The 16,825-nt window shown below is 36.6% G+C and overlaps 2 protein-coding genes and 1 pseudogene across 4 annotated transcripts; 2 read left to right on the top strand and 1 right to left on the bottom strand.

Annotated features, from left to right (window-relative positions):
- Positions 1 to 654: 654 nt before the first annotated feature.
- Positions 655 to 5,634, top strand: LOC106440788 (ubiquitin carboxyl-terminal hydrolase 16-like). The gene is made up of 11 exons (XM_048763345.1): positions 655 to 1,286; positions 1,589 to 2,891; positions 2,998 to 3,083; positions 3,245 to 3,330; positions 3,440 to 3,602; positions 3,715 to 3,838; positions 3,932 to 4,089; positions 4,306 to 4,390; positions 4,468 to 4,680; positions 4,782 to 4,843; positions 4,950 to 5,634. Exons 1-11 carry the CDS (start codon positions 1,006 to 1,008, stop codon positions 5,425 to 5,427), a joined length of 3,039 nt encoding a protein of 1,012 aa, XP_048619302.1. The 5' UTR covers positions 655 to 1,005; the 3' UTR covers positions 5,428 to 5,634.
- Positions 5,635 to 5,759: 125 nt separating this feature from the next.
- On the bottom strand, positions 5,760 to 12,493 carry LOC106444603 (annotated as a pseudogene).
- Position 12,494: 1 nt separating this feature from the next.
- On the top strand, positions 12,495 to 15,931 carry LOC106440793 (MADS-box protein AGL24-like). 3 transcript variants are annotated; one of them, XM_048763365.1, is made up of 9 exons: positions 12,495 to 12,663; positions 12,899 to 13,114; positions 13,999 to 14,080; positions 14,301 to 14,362; positions 14,944 to 15,043; positions 15,134 to 15,175; positions 15,278 to 15,319; positions 15,407 to 15,543; positions 15,624 to 15,931. In XM_048763365.1, the coding sequence occupies exons 2-9, from the start codon at positions 12,933 to 12,935 to the stop codon at positions 15,640 to 15,642; spliced, it is 666 nt and encodes a 221-aa protein (XP_048619322.1). In that variant the 5' UTR covers positions 12,495 to 12,663; positions 12,899 to 12,932; the 3' UTR covers positions 15,643 to 15,931. The 3 variants fall into 3 exon arrangements, with proteins under 3 accessions (XP_048619322.1, XP_013737983.1, XP_013737984.1); XM_013882529.3 differs by having other exon boundaries at positions 14,298 to 14,362; XM_013882530.3 differs by having other exon boundaries at positions 12,509 to 12,663; positions 12,895 to 13,114.
- Positions 15,932 to 16,825: the final 894 nt, after the last annotated feature.

The raw sequence follows: 16,825 nt of genomic DNA, 5'->3' as shown, positions 1-16,825 counted from the left end.
AGGACGACATTTAAGAGATTAGTATGTTAAAAAATATATATATAGACATGACTCATGAGTTAAAAATGTTTTCATGGATGTTGTTTGGTATCACTCTTTGCTTAAACACCACCTTAGATGTGCTTAAATTCCACTTTATTTGTTTCTACATGCATCGTTGACCGTAACTTCATCATCCCTCTCTCGTATCACTAACCTGTGCATCTAATTTCTAAGAAGCGTCAGTGTTGCATGTAAATGAGCTAGTTTTAGAGGGTGGTTACCAATTCAGCAAAAAGGGAGGTTACGTCTTAACAGGCTTCATTCCAACTCTTCATGTTATTAAATTAATTGTCTTCTCCATGTATACTCTAGAGAGTTGAGAAATAGTAAGAAGATAAGTATAAAGCGTTTTTCACCCTTCCATATACGTGAAAGGAACCACCATATTTTAAAAACCATTATCATCGTTGAACTGTTATTTTTATCCAATAAAAAAAAAAGGAAAAGCATCACCTGAAAAATTTGTCTAAATAAATTAACAGACTTCCTGGTCTTGACGTCAAATTATTAAAATAAAAATCAATTTCTGTTGGCGGTAAAAAGAAAAAAAAAAGGAAAATATATAGTATACCAGGTAATAAAAAAAGAAGAAGCAATATTCTTGCTAATTTCTTCCTCCTTCTACCGAAGAATCTCTATTCACTTTTCTATCTTGCTTCGTTCCATACCCTAACCAGAAAGAAAAGACTTGATTTTTTTACATTTTCAGAGAACCAATCAACTTGGGCTCTCGAGGGTTTGATCTTCGATTGTTACTGGGTCATCATTTGTAAGCTTACCCACCAACAGATTAAACTTTGTAACCATCTTCTCCTCTCTCTCTCTCTCTCTCTCTCTGCATGCCAAATCTCGTTTTCTGATCCTCAAAGTAACCTCCTTTCCGACCAATTCGGCGGCGAAATCTATGGTTTGTGGTCTGACTCGGAGCTCCAATTGTTTTTCTGCATCTGGTGGGGAAGATAAATGCTCCTAGTTCTGGATCTCGGGCTTTCAAGTCTATTCCTTTTGATCTCTCTTGTTCTACCTGTTGTCGCCTTCGTTGTTAGGCGCAAATGGAGGCTGGCTGCTCTGAGAAGGGAGGAGATTCGGAGACTTCTTATCCATGCGTCTGAGGAGGCTGCTAGAGCTGAGCTAGAGTCCTCCGTTGAGTTCTCTTCTGTTTATGTCCCTAATAGCTTTCAGTGTCCTGTCTGCTATTCTCCTGCCTCTACTCGTTGCTCTCGCTGCAAAGCCGTTCGCTATTGGTATGCATATATTGGTAGTTTTTGTAACTTTAGCAGTACTCAAAGTGCATCCCTGTTATCTTTTAAGTAAAGTGTTTTGATTTTTCTATGTCGGGATAATATAATAGCGTAATTAATGGAGAAAGTGTAGTACTTGAATCTTGCTTGATCTGTGAGTGACAATGTTCTGTTGATGATAAATTTATGTCAGTTATCTAGCTTTTTACATTGTGTCTTAAATTATCAAGCTTGTTCCATTTGTCCTTACGTGTATGTGTTAGTATTGTTCGTTACATCTGATACTTTTTTTTTTTTTCATTCAGTTCCGGGAAATGTCAAATTATCCACTGGCGGCAAGGTCACAGAGATGAATGTCATCCTGCTTCTGTCTTATATAATACTGATGATGAGAAAAGCGACTGTGATTTGAAGTTCAGAGAAGGAAATGAAGGGCTTACCCCTGATGAAACTCTATTGCTGCATACAGAACAGGTTACTACTAATGTACAAGTCAGGGAAGCAATACTCTCTAATCCTGTCATATCTCCTGAAGATGGGGGTGGAGAAAGTGCAGATAACAAAGATGAACTTATGGATAAGGAAGAAGCTGTTTCCGTTGCGGAAACATCTGGATCCTCGTTTTCTGGCTTCTCCTCTTCCCCTCGTAATGACTCTGGTGATGATGATGATATTTCTTTTTGTGAGAGCTCCAGTTCATCTGATTCCGAGATATCAGAGCCTCCACGTGATGATCATGTTTCTGTAGAGTCAGAGGAGACCTTTTTCAGCAATATTGATGATGTGAAATCCAAACCGTTGTCTCCTAAATTTGTGCAGTTGGTTGAGTCTGCAAATGACCTTGCTAGTTTGCCTAAGTTGAGTCTGAATAAACCTGGGGGTGATCCCGGGCAGAACCCGAGCGAATCAAGTAGTTTAGTCTCTTCAGTAGGTACGGATGGGCATCCACGATCAGCTGATCCGTCTCTTCTGAAGTCATCTGATTTTTGGGGTACTGCTCTTGGATCAGTAGAGCGTGTAAGTGAGAATTGTGATGGTTCTAAATCTGGTAAATCCTCTCTGAATTTGTCATTTGGCTCCTCTAGGGACATCTCAGCTGCTAAAATATCTGAGCCTAGGAATAATAATCTAAAAGAAACTACTAGGGCTGGATTAGGAACTCGTAATTTTTCCGGTGAAGTGAATTCAAGAGAAAGAATCGCCAAAAGATTTGATGAAGCTGAAATTTCTTTGCCAAGATCCTCTTCTCTTGATGTGCCGAGTCCTTTGAACCCTACTGTTTTGTCCACTGTGACACTTCAGAAGTCAAAGAGCACCAGTGCTGGAAGCGGCTTTATGTTGGCCCCTATGAAGGTTGGGGAAGTCCAACGTTTGTCGTCCAAGGCCTCAGATACTAGGGAGTGTGCTGATGCTATGAAACATTCTGCTCTAGGTGCAAAATCTGGAAGAGTTCTTGACCATCAGAAACAGAATGGTCTTGACGTTCATCGTATAAATTCTCTAAATGGAAGAAGTGGCATGAAGGCGTCAGTCCTGAAAGCTGTAGACCAGTGGACTAGACCGAAGTCATTAGCTGAGAATGAGATAGCAGGAAACCATAGTCATAAGGTTATCACTGCGCTCTTGATACTATCATCATTCTGCAACACTTATTTCCTGCATCAACAAATCAACACAGCTATTTGTTCTTATCAATTCGTTTGTGTGTATGCAGGGGCTCTTTTCATATGAACTATTTTCTAAGCTGTATACAAGTAAAATTGAGTTCCAGCCTTGTGGCCTCATCAATTGTGGCAATAGGTAACCCCAGTTTTTCTTCTCAAAGTCTTTTTAGTCTGGGAATAATGCTTTCTGAAGAAGTGTATGTTCTTTGCTGGCTGTTATAATCTTCATCCTCTGTTGTAAAAAGAACTATAATAGCTCACACTCGCTAATGCAAGAAAGTTCTCATTTTATTGCAGCTGCTTTGCTAATGTGGTCTTCCAATGCCTGATGTTCACTGCTCCTCTGACCACATACTTCCTCCAACAACTCCATTCTAGAACATGTGCGTCTCTGGTTCTGTTCTCTTTTCTTTTCTATGTGATATATGTTGCTTATTTGATGTTTAGTTATCATTATTATATCAAGCTCTTAATAGTTCATTTAACTGTTAGGTCCAAACAAAGAACAGTGCTTCACCTGTGGGTTTGAGAAGCTGGTCTTAATGGCAAAAGAAGGGAAGTCTTCACTGTCCCCTAGTGGGTTGCTATCACAGCTGCAGAGTATTGGAATCCGTCTTGGGAATGGCAAGCAAGAAGATGCGCATGAATTCCTTAGGTGAACTGACATTTCGCCTATCAAATAAACTTAATGCATTATCTGTATACTACAACTGGAAGAACTTGTTTTGATTTCATTTTCCCTTCCCATTTTTTCTTGCCTTTTGCAGGTTTGTTGTCGACACAATGCAGTCTGTGTGCATTAAGGCATCTGGATGCGATATGCCAAAGACTAAGAAATTAGAAGATACTACTCTCATTGGTTTGACATTCGGTGGATACCTCCGATCAAAGGTGCTGCTAACTATTACATTTTATTTGCCGCATTATACATTGTTTTTGAGGAACTAGTAGTGCTGATTGTTTTTTTTTCTTGTAAAACAATAGATTAAATGCATGAAATGTCAAGAAAAATCTGAGCGGCGTGAGAAAATGATGGATCTGACAGTTGAGATTGATGGTGATATCAGCACCTTGGAGGAGGCTTTGCATCGATTTACAAGAACTGAAATATTGGATGGAGAAAACAAATATAAATGTGGCAGGTCTGTCAGCGTTTCCTTTCCATGTGTTGAACTTAGTACGGTCATTTGATACAGTTCCCTGATGCATTTCAAGACAGTTATATGTAGTACATTCATGGTCGTGTATTTGCCTACTAGTTCTAACCAATCAACTGCAACCTTTTATCCGATTATGGTAGTAGGATTTACTTTCAAAAGCTGATCGAAGCTAAGCTTTTTTTTTCTTTGTGTGAGCAGTTGTAAGTCCTATGAGAGAGCCAAAAAGAAACTGAAAATCACAGAGCCTCCGAATGTCCTTACAATTGCACTAAAACGATTCCAGGTAACTAGACATGGCTTGTTCTTTTGAGTCTATCTGTGTTTTTTTTGTTTGCTCACAATTTAGGAAACTTCTTGCAGTCAGGGAAATTCGGGAAGCTCAATAAGTTGGTCAGGTTTCCAGAAACTCTAGATTTGACTCCATATGTCAGCGGTGGAAGTGAAAAATCACATGACTACAAACTCTATGGAGTTATTGTTCACTTGGATACAATGAATGCAGCATTTTCTGGTCACTACGTGTGCTATGTTAGAAACAGTCAAAACAAGTGGTACAAAGCTGATGATAGCACGGTAAGAGTTGTGAATTAGTTTCTAAGTAAGCTCTGTTTTGAATATTGTTACAATTGAATAAAATTTTCTAAGTTTAATTCTTCTGTTGTGATTATCTTCAGGTAGTAACTTCTGATGTTGAAAGTGTATGGACAAAGGGAGCTTATATGTTGTTCTACGCAAGGTAAATAATATTACAATAATAACTCCATCTATCAGTCTATTTAAGATTGTGGATTATGTTTGATCTAGTTACTTATGTTATATATTCAAATGAACTGGATACACAGGTGTTCTCCAACGCCACCAAGATTGGTATTATGTAACAAATCTGAAGCATCCAATAAAAAAAGCAGTGTGCCGGTGGTACCTAAGGCTACTGTGTCTACTGCAAGTCCTGTGTTGTCTTCCAACACTCCTGGTGGTGATCGACCTGGCAACATACAGTCGTTTTACTCCAGCTTCCAGAGGCTGCAGAGAATTTTGGAAGAGGACTCGTATAGTGACAGTTCTTCTCTCTTTGATAGCACCTCAGATGAATGCTCTTGTAGCACAGACAGTACAAGCATGGACGACTTTGCTGATTTCATTTTTGGAGATAATCAAGGACGGGCTCACGGACAGTCCGAGGCTCCCTCTCCAACATCATCATCTTCCTCGTCTTCTCCTCCCTTCACAAGGCATTCGCGGCTAGGGGACTTGAGTCGTTCTTGTCAAGAAACTTGCAGAAACTCGAGACATCGCGTGTCCTTGGGAAGAGAAAGGTAAGGGAGACGATGATTTTTTTGTCCACTGGCCCAATTTAGTCAATGTAGTAGAAAAAAGTGGTCACTGAGGAATGGTATATATAGTAGTGTACAGTGGGGAAGAGAGATTTTGCCCATGAAAATGTATCACCGTAACTGAATGGAGCTTCTGTTAATAAGTTTGATAATTTTTGTAAGATGCATCAAATAAAGTTAATCTAATCGCGTACACAAGCTGTATTAAAACATCAAGAAGTGTCGTAATATTTCATCTTTATATCTTTGCAATTTGCTTAATGTAGAAATCAGAATCTTGGATTCAGTTCTACCGATTCCATGAAAACAGATCACTAGGAGACAACAAAATAAAATATTGATGATGAGTACCAAAACTGGATGATATATAAAGAAAAGTAAGATAGAAGAGACAACACTGGACACGTACTGTGAAGCATCTTCTCAACACCCTTTAGAACTTAGAACAAGTATGACTTGAAAAGTGAACACACACACTCGAGAAGTAAAAGAGAGAGTGCAAGCATTATCTGGAAGTAAGTCATATCCGAGCCACGTACGAATTGGCCTGTGTCACATACCTCACCCATCGATAGGGATTGTAACTACTTGATTTCTTTGCTATCTGCAAGTATTTGACCTGCATCACACAATTCATTACAACAGGTGACTGGAGAGGAAGACTGATGGTAATACAAAAACGGAACAGTCAACATATTACTTACTTGAAGTTTAGAAACATTGTACATGGGTATCGTGAAAGTCATGCTGACAGGCCCAGCTTCCTTTGTGATATTACCTAACAACGTAATTGATTATTTTATCAGTAGTGCTCTACTAGAGAAATAAGGAAAACTCTTGTCTTAAGAGGGTCACCATGAAATTCCTGAGAAAATGTCAGCTTGGCACGCAGTGTATGTTCAGCCCCGCCAACAATCTGGAACACCACATTTAGCTAACGTAAGAACAACCATACTATAAGTGAAACTAGAGATCCAACACTTGCCTTTTTCAAACTCCATTCGAGCATTTTGCTTGTTTCCTTGAAATCTGTCTTCTGTCCAACCGCATCATGTTCTAACTCAAAACTAGCCCTGTCACAACAAACATAACCCGTTGGCCGTTGCATCTATCTCTTGTGTGATTCAACATTTATGAAAATGCATTTTAGCGTTACCAGCCAAAAATTTAAGTACCTGGAAGTATAATTAGGCAATGGCATCTGAACAGCAATCGTGTTCGCAATTATGTCTGAAGGGAACTCGGCGCGTATTTTAATTGTCACTTCAGCCTAAATTTCAGCCAGCAGTAATATTGGATAAAGATTTATATTATATAGTTTTCCATCTGATTTAGAAGATGTGTACGTATTAATAGCACCTTAATGCGTCCAGCCTCTTCAATCAAGGTATTAACATGAAAAGGAGGCCTGAACTCCTGTGTCATACGGTAATTCATCACTGGAAACTCACCATCTGGTGGAACCTGAAAAAACAGAACAAGAGTTTAAAGTGCAAAAACAACATGTTATGACAAAATGTTAATCTGTAGTAAAAAAAAAATTAAAGCTCACAAGGGACAAAGTTCTATCTGAATCGAAGCTATCAAGACGAACAGACTCATGAAAGTTACAGTCATCAAGAATCACCCCTGAACCTGGAGAACTCCTATATTCTGCAACAAAAGAACCAAGTTATACTTCACTAGTGGTGTTACCAATTATTAGATCATAATGCAAGGTCAAGCGCACTTTATGTGCATGAAGTTGAAAGTAACTATATATATTACAGAAACGATTATGAAGGACTTGTAACTGGAATCATGCAGCTTAGTTCATAGTTAATGAACGTAGATTTCTTCTGAATAAACAATGATGATTCAAAAGGGGTGAAATAAGAAATACCATATACTGAGACTCCTCCTCCTCTTCCTATGTTAAGGTCTTCATTAAGAGCTAAACGAATTTCCGGATTACCAGAAAGATAACTCTTCATTTGAATGGTGCCATCCATCTCAGATGTCAGTATATAGCCCTGTTTATAAATCAAGAGAAAAAAATATAAATAAATAATTTCTAGGAAGAAACCTAACATAAAGATGCAACTACATAGCACTGATCTGCTAAAATAAATAGCTTGATGTGGTAAGGTAGATAGAGACTGCCAAGACTTCCATGCTTGTAATATAATAATAAACAAACAAAAAAACAGAAACTACTCACGCTTGAACTGAAAGTAACACTGATCTTCTCGATAATGTCCACAAAAATTTCCTCTCTTCTCCGACCACCAGGATCATTAGCTACAACAGATTTCGTAACTGCTGTTCCAGGCATTCTTTTGGCTCCTTGCTGCATATCATTAATCCAAGGGGGTCCCTGGTCAATCACATATACCATAAGGAGGGGAAAAAAAGAAGAAAATCAATCTTACAGTGAAGATGGCAGCAGGATCGATAGGTTGAAGACGTGCAGGAGCAATCAAAATTGGATCGTTGAATACATATAGGACTTCAATACCTCGGTTGATGTAGTTTGCACGTAACCAAAATCCTAATAAAAAAGAGGATAATTCAGTAAAGCTCACTACTATACGATGCAGTAATATACATTCTAGTGATGAGACTTACAATGACTTCATCAAGTAACTCATACACGAGCACGAAATTTTTCCTGAATGAATCTTCATTCAACACACCAAGGTAATCCTTGATAACACGAGCGATTCGTTCCAGAAGCTCCAAGACAAGAAACGGTGACACGTTAACCCTTGTGGTCGCAACGAAATATAGACCAACGACCTTGACATGGAAGTAGTTCACACCATCCACATTCTATCAAGCACAAAAGAAAATAAAACCTTACAGGACCAGTAGAGAACATTTAATTTGATTCGTTTTCATTAAAGACATTATGGTATGTCACATTTGACCATTGATCCCACTATATAAAAGAAGCTATTTTTAAGCTTCCTAAGGCTATCCACATGGTCAAAATAATCAGAACCAATCAATATGCCAAGTCATCACGAAGTGGGCTTGCAATTGAAAAAAACAAATCTTCGCGGCCCAGTCCATAGCCTCATCTCGCAACCTCTCTTGATACGAATTTTGTCACAGCCCATTAAACCCAACTCCCAGACCAATCCAGAGACGCTCTTACGGTTCGGGTTATATTATAATTGAGGTTCTGTTTTGCAGGATCGAGTGGCGAAGGAGTTCCAAAATGGTGAAGGAGTTTCGAAATGGAGTTGGGATGATCCGAAATTCTCAGAAGAGGCGATTCAGCTTCCGACGTCAACGATTGAGCAGCCGCCTTCGTTATCGGAGCGTTTATTGATACCTACTCTTCTCGCAGGTTTCAACCTTTCCACTCTTGATTTGGATCTTTAGAGAATAAAAGTTTTATCCTATATGAGTATTGTCGCTATTGATGGCCGCATGAGATTCATTCCTAGAATCTAATTTTCCAGAAACTAGAACTAAGCAAATAATCATACCTTATAGGAATTGGTATTTGATCGATTGATTGATTGATTGTAACTCCTAACTGTGTTTTTGAGATTTCTCTTTTAATGGATGTATAAGCTATCTTTATAGGGTTTTAGACTTATGTGTTTTGTTTTTGAATTCAAATTTTTGGGAATCATATAGAATGAATTGATGCATTGAATCATATATTGCCATTGGTACTGCAGAAACTTTCGAGAATTGTGATAGTTGGACTTGAGACTTTGCTGACATTATTCTCTTGGCAACATGTAGTGTATTGATAAAGATCTCAGCTTTATACTTATCTTCTAAGGGCTTATACTATAGTAACATCTGACTTTTCTATTGCTTAGATCATAGAGTTATGGAAAGTGCAAGATTTAGCATCACGACTTTTAGTTTTATGATATCTTTTGAGGGTCTGTTTTCGCTTATCTTTTCTATTTCCCTAGGGATTCGGGATCACAAAGAGATAGATTATTTGAGTTTTGTTTATTCTCAGCTTTATGCTATGCTTTTAAGGATTTAGAGATTTTGGAATCATAGAGTGATCTGAGATTTTGTATTTATCCAATGCAGGAGTAACATGGGGAGGAGTTGGTTTACTGTGAAAGAGCAAGCAGCAGCGATGGCAGAATTAGTAGCATATGTAGCTGGTATATTGGGATGAGCTTTCCTATGGTGTTATTAAATTCTTTTATTATTCGAACTGAAACAAACAAAAAAAGTCATCTACTCAGTCTCTCACGGAAGATATTTATAAAGCATCAAACCATTTATAAATAAAAAGAAAACAGAGAACTCTAACAGTTTCTGAGGTGTTCGATATAACTACAAATTCCATCTTACTAAGAAGATATAAATACAATTTTTATCTTACTAAGAAGATATAAGTAAGGAAGAAACCTATTAAATATAAAATTGAGTGAATGCTTTGACTTTTTCAAGCAACACAAAAAAAACACAGGCCACTTTTCCAAATGATTAAAGCTTCGAGAGCTAATATTCCCTTCATTAAATCATTATGGAGTCAATTCTCTATCCATGAAGAACAAAGCCCATATTCAACAGTTAACTTTTTCTGGATGACTAAAAAATTATATGATTCAAATTAAAAATAAAGCATTTTTTCATTGATAATAATTTTAAATAATTTTATATTAAAACTGTGAAAATATAGATAACTTAAGTTTATAAAAAAACTATTATATTAATCATCACAAGTATCATTCTACGGTTACACGAAGGTAATAAACTAAACATAAAGTTTATGTCAAACTAAATGGTTACAAATATTTCTCTTTTTTCAGGGAAAATATCACTCACAACCACACCTGGATCGCGCTTCTACTTTGACAACGATATTGATATCATCCAACGCTTCCAAAAGAGGAATAAACTGCTATCCTAAGCCTCATAACAAACGATACCAGTCAACTTTTTACAAATTTACGTTACCGTTTCCTACATCAATTTAATAAGCACACACTCAAATATTGTTTTCTCTTACGAATATTGAATTCCTCAAAACAATTTATTATTCAAACTTACTGTCGTTTTTTTTTTAAAAATGATCACCGCTTCCAACGTCTTCGCATTATAAAATAAACAAAACTTCACTTATACTTTCAGAAACTTCAATACTCCCAATTTTAATTAAACTGTACTTTTATTAAACATGTAATCCGCGCGAAGCGCGGACACCGACCCTAGTACCTACAAAGATAGGTGGCGCCTCAGCATTACCATCCTCCTTCCAGAACTTGACTCTACGGAAGAATGTCTCTGTACTGCCTTTTGGTACCTCAGCTCGGTCTGTCGTCGCAAAATGAAAACGATCCACATCTTCAAAATTCTAGTTTGATACACCAAGTTAAATCGCATGAGCTCAAACAAACAAGGTTCTTCAAGTAAATACAAAGAAATATCTAATGGGTTTTCTCCGGAAAAACTAAAGAAACTTAGCTTTACAAAGAATGTTTAACAACGAGTTTCAGATATCTAATGATCGTACAATCATAAGAAATGCTGGTAGATCAAAAAGATCAATGAGGTTAGAAGAAAAAAAAATAAGACAGGAAGAAGCAGAGAGGGAGGTTACAGTCGCGGAAGACGATGTTATCTCCACGCTGAGATAAGACGAAGAACTGAGAGATCATCATCCTTTTTCCTTAGAGGTTATTTCCGAAATGTTCACAGGCGAATTCTAATTTGAGTCTACTGATCTCGTGTCTTGTCTTGTCTTTATAGTGTGCATCTTGTCTGGTGGATCACGTTTCTACCGGTTGCTGTCGTCAGGGCCGGCTTACAAGGGGGGACAACCGGTGCGACCGCCCCGGGTCCGAGCCCGTGTCCCCCCGTGTAATGATAAATAAGGGGCCCAATTTTTTATAAATCTATATTTTTATATATAAAAAAATTATAAATACAATAAATAAAATTGAAAAGGGCCCAAAATTATTTGATATGTATATAGTTTTATTTTCATTACAAAATATTATTGATTAAATTATAAAAATATTTTAAACATTATCTCTATATAAATTTTAGAAAGTAAAATTTTTTTTTTTTGCCCTAGGGCCCCTACCAGTATTGAGCCGGTCCTGGCTGTCGTTGTCGTAAAGCTTCTTCACGAGTCGGAAGGTTCACTGCCGGGAAGAATTTTATGATTATTACTTTTTGTTGATGGGCCTATTTTTGGACATTAATATGGCCCAAATCCACTAATTTTTACAATTTTACTTTTTCACTGGCACGGAAAAAAAAATAGAAGACTAGTCTACTTGTCATTCTTATCTTTTTAGTGTAACCGGATCAGAGATCAACTTTAGTTAGGGTTTAGTAAATGGCTGACCTATCAGAAAAAAAAATGAAGATAGTTAATGATGGTGGGATAAGATATGAGAGATCTTATCAAGTGTCGCATCTGGTGTGGATGAACGATGAGAAAAAAATTAGATGGAATATTTAATACACACCATTTATGTGAAATATCAAACCAATAAGGTAGATATAAAATATCTATCTACTAATTAAGAATTACAAAATAACAAAAAAACATATTTCAAATAGAATCTGCTACTGTTAAGTTAATATTTCAGATTAATCCATGAGTCATGGCGAAATATTGAAAACAAATATGAGCTTGTTTCAGCTAAATAAAACATTAGTTTTTGTCCCAAAATTTTAAACAGTTAATATATAAAATTTTATGGGTTCCGAATTGTAAAACAAAAAAAAAGAACTTAAATTTATAATGACATTTTTGATCAAATTATAATAACATATTTATATCCCATACAATCTACGGAGTGGTATGACTATGAGCGATGTATATAACCACTATTATGATAAACACAACAATAGGCCATCTACTTGAGTTGAAACTTGAAACGCAACAAAGTAAATTAGCTAATGTTTCACAACTAATTAAGAAGCACACTGTAGTAGTCTCTAGCCTGCCAGATCAGTCAGACAGAACACAATATGTGTTTATGTGTATTTATACATTTAATGATTTTTAATTTGAGAAACTGATGGAACACAAAACGTATGGTCCATTAATAAGTGAATCACTGTTTAGCTAAAAAAAAGCAGACTCGTCTTTCCAATCTTGAACACACAAACTCTCCCGTCACTATCTCTCTCACACACTACATTAGGGAATAAAGAAGCCTTTCTATCTTCTCAGAAATTAATAAAGTGGGTTGTGAGATTGCAAAACCTAATCTAAGATCCTCCCACTCAAAGAAAGGTAACAGCTATGAATCTGTTTTCCCCTTAAGCAGAACATTTCCTGGATTCTCCTAGTCTTGTTCTTTCTTTTACTTCTCTTAGTTTCTGGATCTGATCTCTTTCTCTCTATCTCTCTCTATCTCTACCCATCTAGGGTTTCCTGAGAATATTATATAAACCCTATTTAGCTAACCATCCTCCCACTTCGTTTTCTTTCTTTGGTTCTTGGTCTGAATGTTGTTATATGTAGGCAGGATTCAAGATCAGTAGTGAACGAGATCGTGTAAAATGGCGAGAGAAAAGAGAAGGATAAAGAAGATAGATAACATAACAGCGAGACAAGTTACCTTCTCTAAGAGAAGAAGAGGAATCTTCAAGAAAGCTGATGAACTTTCGGTTCTTTGTGATGCCGATGTTGCTCTTATCATCTTCTCTGCCACCGGCAAGCTCTTTGAGTTCTCTAGCTCAAGGTATCTCTACTTTCATGTTATAGATCTTCTTCTCTTATTTTATTTTTTCAATTTTTTTTTGTGTTATAGAGATCAAAATGGTTGGAGGGATGCTATTATGTTAAGATACGTAATTATATCAGATATTTGGTTATTTTTTACTTTATAAATTAAATTATTCTCGGGCTTGGAGATATCATGTACGTAATCAACTCGTGTCACCGCATAATTAGATGATATACTGAAGTAAGAAAAATAAAGATTCTGACAACTTAAATTATTGTACTCTTATTGTACTTGCTCTCATCCCTTTTTCCTAATAAAAATATACAAATTATGAATTATAAGTATGTGTTATTTACGTTTTATTAGTTTTTTTCATTTAGACTTATGGCTAACTTTGTATAATCAGGAAGGGGAAAGTAGAATATGATAGTGTGATTGTGCTAACCTATGCAAGCATGTGCATATATGGATACATGGTACTTACCACAATTAGAATGGATTTTTCTCATTATTTTATGTATTACAAAAGTCTTTTAACAATGTCCACTTGGTATGATTGGGGATTGAGTCTTAACCGCTCGTTTATTTTTTTGTGAGAAGCAGAAGCATATATACATCTCTGAGAATGTAACTTTAGCCCACGGACTTGAACTCTGTTTCAGCTTTTTATTAAAATATTCGTCGTTCAAAAAAAAAAAAAATACATCTCTGAGAATGTAGTCATCTAATAAATATCTTCTGCACATGTTATGACGTGATGTCTACTTTTGATTTCCTTTTCTTTATGGGGACTAGAGACATGCTTCTAGTGTATTCTTTAATTAACTAATTTCGCAAATTGCATATTTGGACAATGTAAATGTTAATATGAAAGATGGATTGTTTGTTGAAACGTGTAGGATGAGAGATATATTGGGAAGGTATAATCTTCATGCAAGTAACATCAACAAAGTGATGGGCCAGCCTTCTCCATATCACCAGGTATTCTCACTATCATTCACTCTTTTTCTTTCATCAAATCATTCTCTCTTTCTCCAGTATTCACTTGTTATGCGGGTTTCTTTGAATTGTTTGGTGTAAGTCCAGATTTAGCGGTATAGAATGGCATATCATAATTGTTATCATTAATCTCGAAGCATTTAATTACTTGGTTTCACATATCAGTAACAGAACCTAAAAATGTTGATTTTGCATCTAGCAGGTTGAGAATTGTAACCTCTCCCGACTAAGTCAGGAAGTCGAAGACAAAACCAAGCAGCTAAGGTATGGCATCATATATATGTTTGCGACTTTGCACGTGTGGTTTTTATGTTTGAGAATGATTTTTATGTTACATATAGGTTTTAGCATCTATTTCATCTAAAAACGAAGTCATTTCATTCCATGTGTAGCAGTAGATTCGTCGAAGTTTTTATAAATAGATTTTAAGAATGATTTCTTGAGTTCAGAAAAGTTTAATAGCTTGCAAATATGACTCATTATTCTCATATTTATGAAAATATTTGTAGCTAACAACTTCTAGTATAGGTGGATAGAACTTTTGTTTGATAGACATTATCGAGCCGATATCTGGTTGGGTAATTTTTTGAATGAGTCCAACCAACTCTACAAAGATCTTTGGATCGAGATCATCACAAAAGCTACGGTAATAGTTTAGGCGTTCTTCGATATTATAAGACATTAGTTTGTTATCTTCTTATCCGACGATGGGTGGTTCTTTTTAAGAATCCACATTATTATTAGCGTATGCATATTGTGTGCGATGTGGGGTCTAAGTCGTCTCCTGAAACTGAATTTATAAAGACAAATGATTACTAGATATGTTGTATTCTAACGTAAAACAGAAAACTGAGAGGAGAGGATCTTGAAGGATTGAACCTAGAAGAGTTGCAGCGGTTGGAGAAAATGCTCGAATCCGGACTCAGCCGTGTGTCTGAGAAAAAGGTTCATTACTAGATATAGACTAATAGCATACATGTTTTCTTAATGTAGCACATATATAAAAAGGTGACATTGTTTGTTGTTGTTAACTAGGGAGAGTTTTTGATGAGCCAGATTTCTTCACTTGAGAAACGGGTTAGTACGTACAATTCATATTATCAAATGATATGATGATTAACCAAGCCTATATATATTAAGTATACCACATATTAATATAACTGGAGTAAATACTCGCAGGGATCGGAATTGGTGGATGAGAATAGGAGACTGAGGGAGAGAGTATGGCTCTATACCTATTGTAGAGATCATTCAATATTTTTATAAGTAATACTAATAAGGTAAATCTTGATTTTGATATAATATTAGGTAGTGACGATGGAAATGGCTAAAACGATGGCGTTAAAGGAGGCTGTGGAGACAGAGTCGGCGACCACGAATGTGTCAAGCTATGACAGTGGAGCTCCCCTTGAAGATGACTTCTCCGACACTTCTCTTAAACTTGGGTAAAACTGATTCCATTATTGTAAATACATTTTTAAGTTTTGTATGTTACTCATTTTGTGGATCTTTTTCTTTGGGTTAGGCTTCCATCTTGGGAATAATACGGCGAGAGAAGAGAGTGCGTGCAGGGTTGACTTCGATGGGATGAAACAAATTGCAAGTCTTTCCTTTTCAGTACTCTTTTTTATCCTTTGAATAAGTGCTGAAAAATATTTGAATGAATTCTTGTCGTATTGTGGAGACTGGAGCAAGTTTTTCACATCGTGTTATTTTTTTTATTTAAAACTATTTTGCACTGAAAAAAAAAACCCATTGGATATCAGTATTGTCTTGTATTCTTTATTGTCAAAACCCTCGTTAGTTTTGCCTTATTAGTACTTTGTACTTTCATAGTGTTCTACTTCTAATGTTGCCCTAGTGTTTACTCGCTTTTTAAACATCTGATTTTGATTAATAAACTTGGTAAACATACAAGAGTGAAATCCCAAAACATGCATAAACATTTTATATTTTGCTTCAACGAACAAAAGCCACCGAAGAATGTGAAAGTAGAAAGACAAACCGTTAGACAAACTTCGATTTCAAGCAGCTATGAATGAATACGTTTTTTTTTTCTTTGATCAAAAGGAATGAGTACGTTATTTTGTTTGTTCGCCGAAATATAACTGAATTAACTGAAAATCAAACGTAGTTAATTGTTTTGGTTCAATTTGGTAAGGTTGTGGTCGAACCCGATATAACCTGAATAAACCGAAACAGCGTACCCGCAGGGCGAAAGTATTTCAGCGATTTTCCCTCACATCTCCTGAATACTTGTGTTTACAGTCTGCATCCGCCACACAAGTATAATCTGCGATTTCGTGTCCTAAGATTCAGATCGCTCTTCATTGATCTTTTTCCCAGTCGCCGGCACCAGATTTCGAAAAAATTGGATTTCTTACCGAACTTACGGATTCAAAAGTATGAGAAGATACGCAGACAAGTTTGGTCCTTTGTTCGCTCCTTGTTGCTGAGTTTCCTACGTACGAATCGTATTCATCGTTTGACAGACTTTGTTGAATCGATGCTCCAAAATGAAGCAACTTCAGCCATTGCAGAACCTTAATCAGTCGCAGAGGACAGCCCTCGCATTCGGGAGCTAGGGGACGCTCTTGTGCATCGACTCAGATATCCTCCTCCCAGTTCCAAAGCGTCAGACACTATGGATATCAAAAGGCCGTTGCCCATTGACACCGGAAGAGATCGGTCTACTCCTCTCAGCTTTGGGTTTCACTAACAACACCC

Source organism: Brassica napus, chromosome A3 (genome assembly GCF_020379485.1).
Source record: "Brassica napus cultivar Da-Ae chromosome A3, Da-Ae, whole genome shotgun sequence".
NCBI classification, from domain to species: domain Eukaryota; kingdom Viridiplantae; phylum Streptophyta; class Magnoliopsida; order Brassicales; family Brassicaceae; genus Brassica; species Brassica napus.
This window is presented reverse-complemented; position numbering and strand designations above follow the sequence as displayed.